The 5,078-nt window shown below is 34.2% G+C and overlaps 1 protein-coding gene across 1 annotated transcript; it reads left to right on the top strand.

The window, feature by feature from the left end:
* Positions 1-785: 785 nt before the first annotated feature.
* LOC132758554 (kielin/chordin-like protein) lies at positions 786-4,269 on the top strand (the record flags this gene model as incomplete). Its single annotated transcript, XM_060750231.1, is given in 3 exon segments — positions 786-998; positions 1,504-1,644; positions 3,160-4,269. Coding segments are annotated over 3 exon segments (431 nt in total), but the record flags the coding sequence as incomplete, so codon positions are not given.
* Positions 4,270-5,078: the final 809 nt, after the last annotated feature.

Raw genomic sequence — 5,078 nt, 5'->3', positions numbered from 1 at the left:
AATTCTTTAAAAAAAGAAGGCGCTGAATTGTTTGGGTCTCAGAATGTCAGAAAGGTGAAGGTTTGTGAGATTATAAAACAATTTGTTTTGTATAGTGCCACCAATGCTTTCCATGTGTATTAATTGTAGTATATTGGCTATAAGACTAATTGCAACACTGATATTCAACCCAATGTTTTTGACTTAAAACCAATTTGAAAAAATATGAGTTGCCTTAACTGGGATTTGAAATCCAGACCTCTCGCTTCCTAAAACTAGCGCGGCAAACCACTCGGCCTGTAAAATTTATATATGATTATGGCCTGAAGAAAAACCCATATTATTCTAAATTAGGGTTTGTAACGACGCTTACTGTTTTTAACACTTGTGAGTAAATAATCAATAGGGCTTACTATAAGCATGTATATCTATAAAGAAATAAAACAGTATTAGAATCTTCGACCATTCGGGAATTATTTTGCTTGAAAATTAATCCCGCCTGTCATGTGACCTATTTTACGCAGTGATCTCCACTGAATTTTTCGGCCTTAATGTTACATATAAAGGGAAGTAACCGCTTCAAAAAAGCGGACTACTTTCGGCATTTGCAATTAACAGCATTAGAGTCTGAAATTTCGCTACCATTATTTGTTTGGTCTGACGACCCAAACAAATAAAAAACAATGAATGTCTTGTGCTCGAACTGTTTTCTCTTCACCATGGAAACACGCTCAAATGGCACATAAAATATACCATGTAGTGACCATACTGAACTTGTACATGTATGTAATTTATTTTCGTTTTAGGATCGATCGTAACAAAAGATCCAAATAACTGCTTTGGTTCTGAATGTAACTATGGGGTAGTGACGACATGGGAACGAAGCTGTTATTACCCTCCAAACGTATGTAAAGGTGGTTGGTTGAATATCACAGGCCAGTGTTGTAAAGTGTGTGCAAATGTAACAACACAACCACCAGGGACAACGTGTGACATAGGCAACAGACGTTTCACTGTCGGTAAGTTTCAGTAACTCATTGACGTTGATTAAGATTACTAAGGGAATAAAAGTTGACTTACTTTTTGCTGCACTGTCATCGAAATTTCATAATACTTGTCTTTCACCATTCAATAATGAATTCCTTTGGATATTTTTTATTTGAAATGCTCAAAGATTACTGTCTGTAGAATAAAGCAATATAATGGAATAATTGGCAATCGCAAGCTTACCAGATACTCTTGATTTTGTTGTTGTTGTTGTTGTTTGTCTTTTTTCTTTTTCTTTTTTTGTTGTGGATCGCAACATTCGGCTTACTCCGTCATTAGACTTATCGTTAATGGACGAGCTACTGGTGACTTTCATACAAATATGAGCCGAAAGTTGGCCAAAACTTTTCTTTTTAACATATAACTGTCCACACGAAGATACACTTACCCTAAAATAAAACATTAAATAGTGAAAAGCAGGATCTTTTACTTGATTAATTGTTGATCAGATGCACATTATTTTCTCTGTGTTTTAAGGTCAGCGCACAAACAATGATCTTTGTCACGTGTGCACGTGTACGGTCGACGGCACGGAAAGTTGCTCCAATATCACGTGTGATACTGTGCTGGACTGTGACGTCAAATACAAGCCAGTTGGGGCCTGTTGTTTTACCTGCGGTAAATATTTTATCTTATATTTTCATTGAATCTCAATAGTATTTATACCATTTTGTTTAAAATAATCTTTATTAATTTTAATGGTTAAATCTTTAAAAAGTATTTACATGGTGATTATTAGCGCATTTTTAGCTCATTTGAGCATAAAGTGTGTCCGCCGTTCGTTGTTTTCCAAACCACTTGATAGATTTTGACCAAATTTTACAGGAATGACCCTGAGGCGGTCCTCTACAAAAGTTTTATAAATCATGACCAAGGGGTCAAAATAGGCTGTGCCCGGGGTCACTGAGGTTATATAGAATTGTATAGGAAAATACATTGAAGTCTTCATGTTGTGAAACTACAACGACAAGAGCTTAAATCTTTAGCGTGTAGCATTTCCTGGTAGACCTTAACAAAAGTTACATAACTTATACATCTGGGTTAATAAATAGTCCCGCCCTGGGGGTCACTTATTTTACAATTATGCAGCCTATGAAAAATTGACAAACCCAATAAGACCCCATTACTGGTTTTAACCTCTACTAGCAATGTATCTCAGGTGAGCGATCCAGGGCAATCATGGTCTTCTTGTTGATGTATTCTTTTGAAATATTAAAAACTGTTATTTTTGCATTAGATATTTGGCTGTTTACACTTTAAAAGGTATTTTATAATGCACATATTTTGCAAACACTTCAGGGTGTTCACTAGCCATGAAATCCTGAGGGTCATTTTGACTATGTTTTACAGACTACAAGGCCAATTCCCCATGATTTTAACAAAATTTGACCCTCCAGTTAAAATCCTGAGGGTCAAATCAGGCCTTTTGGAAATTTTAAAGGTCAAAGAGTCATTTCAAGGGTCTAACGGACACCCTGCTGACTTGATAAAATATTTTATAAGGCACTGTTCCGTTATCATTAGTACAGAAAGTTGTTTAGTGATAAATATATTGGTAGCAAAGACTTTTGGATCTAATGATCGCTAGCCGCATGGGTTCAAACCCCATCAGGGGCATATCGTTGTTTCCTTGGGCAAGAAACTTTACACTAATTGCTCAGTACTTGTTGGTTCGAAAGTGTGTCTATAAGCTTATAGCTTCTACACAATGGAACTAAAATAAATTCTGTATAAACCAAAGATTTTGGTGTTTAAACGCTGTTTCTTGGCAAATATGTTGTAAGGATAGAAATTCAGCGACTTACTGTTGGTTTCTGACTAATAAATTGTTGACTTAAAAATTCAGCAATTAGACGTTGTTTTGTTTTACCATTATATCAGTAACATAGTTAATTGGTTAACAAAGTTATAAATTGACAATTTAAACTTTTACATATTCCACACATGCGAAACTTTACATACCTTATTCCTGTTTTGTTTTGTTTTGTTGTTGTTGTTTTCCCTCGAAAGATTGATAATATTTTGTGATCACCTGAATGATATGTACTTTTTTCAAGTTTTGATGAAAATGATATCACGTTTTCCTGGTCTTTGTTCGAATCTTCAAAATTCTATGTTTTTATTTTATTTCAGGTTCTTCACAAATGACAGTGAATATTCTTCTGATGTTATTCATATTGTTGATATCAAAAGGGTATCATCACATTTGAAATTATTCTGATAACATTCTTGACAAACTATTGACTATTTAATTTTACCCATTAACCTGAAAATAAATCAAAGTACAGAAGAAAACAGAGGATAAATCAAAGAGAGAACATGCCAACATTACTGAGAACATGTTCTTGAAGAATCTAGTACTAAAATATGATACCGTAAGACTGCAGTGAATATTTGCAAGCTGTTCGTTTACAATAAAATGGAAGAGTGATTTTAGGTAATCAAAAAACATAAATATTGAATTTAATTAACAAACCACATATTATTTTAATAATTTTAGAAATTCATATCAAACTATACAATTGTTTGCTGCATGATGATCAATTCAACAGAAAACGCAACATCGTACCGATGTCAATCCGATATACAAAATAGTTGCATTGATAGGTCATGTAGGCCCGACGCAGACCCGATGTATCTTTTTTGATGTAACACGAAATGTGGTTAGGGTGGTTCTAGTAATTGAAATCATACAAATGACAATTTATTCACATTATTAAGTAAACAATGCCATTACATTTAGAATTTTTCAAAATACTCAATATCTTTGCACTGCAGCGGCCCGACGTCGGCCAATGTCGGCATATTTTGCCGACATGCCGACATTAAACCTATATCGGCCCAATATGGTCGTGTTGGCTGGGGTACCCTTGGAAACGGAAGGACTAGTGTCATGTTACTAATTTGTAAAAAGGGAAAAATGGACTGATTGCAGTTCAACGCCTTATTACATTCTTTCTCCAGTCTGGCTCGCGATATACATGCATTTTCTTTCACTTTTAGATAAATCCAAACTCTGTGTTATTTTATATGTGTTATTGTTGCCCACATGTATACTATCATGATCTGGAATCCTATGCCAGCTGACATTGCCAAGGCACCTGTCCTGGGGTATATTAAAAGCCCGGAGTGACATGATTATTAAGTGGATAGACAGTTTTAATTAATATTTTAACTGTACAGTATTTATTATTTTTTGTAACTTTATCAGCTTTGTTTTAATTAGTCACACATACATTGGTATTTCTTACCTCTTTTTTTTCCTTCTAATTCCTAGCATTGCTATGCGCCAGAAAAATTCGGCCCCCTGACGATTCGCCCCATAACGATTCGCTCCACTTTATTTACGAGTCGTCCCACTTAAATGACGGGGACTGACGATTGCAAACAAGATATTTGGCAGCGTCCGTCAATTTCCGACTATGTAGCAAAAATATAGAACTTTTCTATAATTTAAAATAGACAATGAACAATGACGCATGTATTCTTTATCTATTCGATCTACCTCTCCTTTTGTATACATTTTATTGATCTTATTGCGTGTGCTTTTAATTATCTGTAAGAAAATTTAATTTATTATAATCAGGATTTATAAACGATCTTGGTAATATCCAAGTAACCCCGATTTTTATCATTAGATAAGTACTTACATCATTATACGTATCATTTTTTTCATCACCATGCAAGTAAAAATGTATACATGCAATTTGGTCTTGTTGTTGTTACAAATAAATAAACAATAGATATCTAAAGATTTTGTTTTTAATTAAGACAGATATGCATGATTGATGCTAAATCAGCAAAGAAATAGGGAGACAATAAAATCCTTTCCTATAAAATATAGAAAATGTTTGCACCACTTTAACGCACAGATGTTTTTATATAAGCCCGAAAGAAACTCGGGGATATTATGTTATACCCCCTGGCCGTCGTTCCGTTGCAATTTGGACAAACCCCTTTAAAATAAAAAAAACGGGAAAAACTTAATTATTTTCCCAAATTTTCAAATTTTAAAAAACCAAGGGGAAAAAGGCCCCCAAATTTTTTTTCCA

The sequence above is a fragment of the Ruditapes philippinarum genome, unplaced genomic scaffold (assembly GCF_026571515.1).
Source record: "Ruditapes philippinarum isolate M1 unplaced genomic scaffold, ASM2657151v2 ctg27710_1_1_1_1, whole genome shotgun sequence".
Taxonomy (NCBI): domain Eukaryota; kingdom Metazoa; phylum Mollusca; class Bivalvia; order Venerida; family Veneridae; genus Ruditapes; species Ruditapes philippinarum.
Note: the sequence above shows the minus strand (reverse complement) of the source record. Positions and strands in the feature narration are given on the sequence as shown.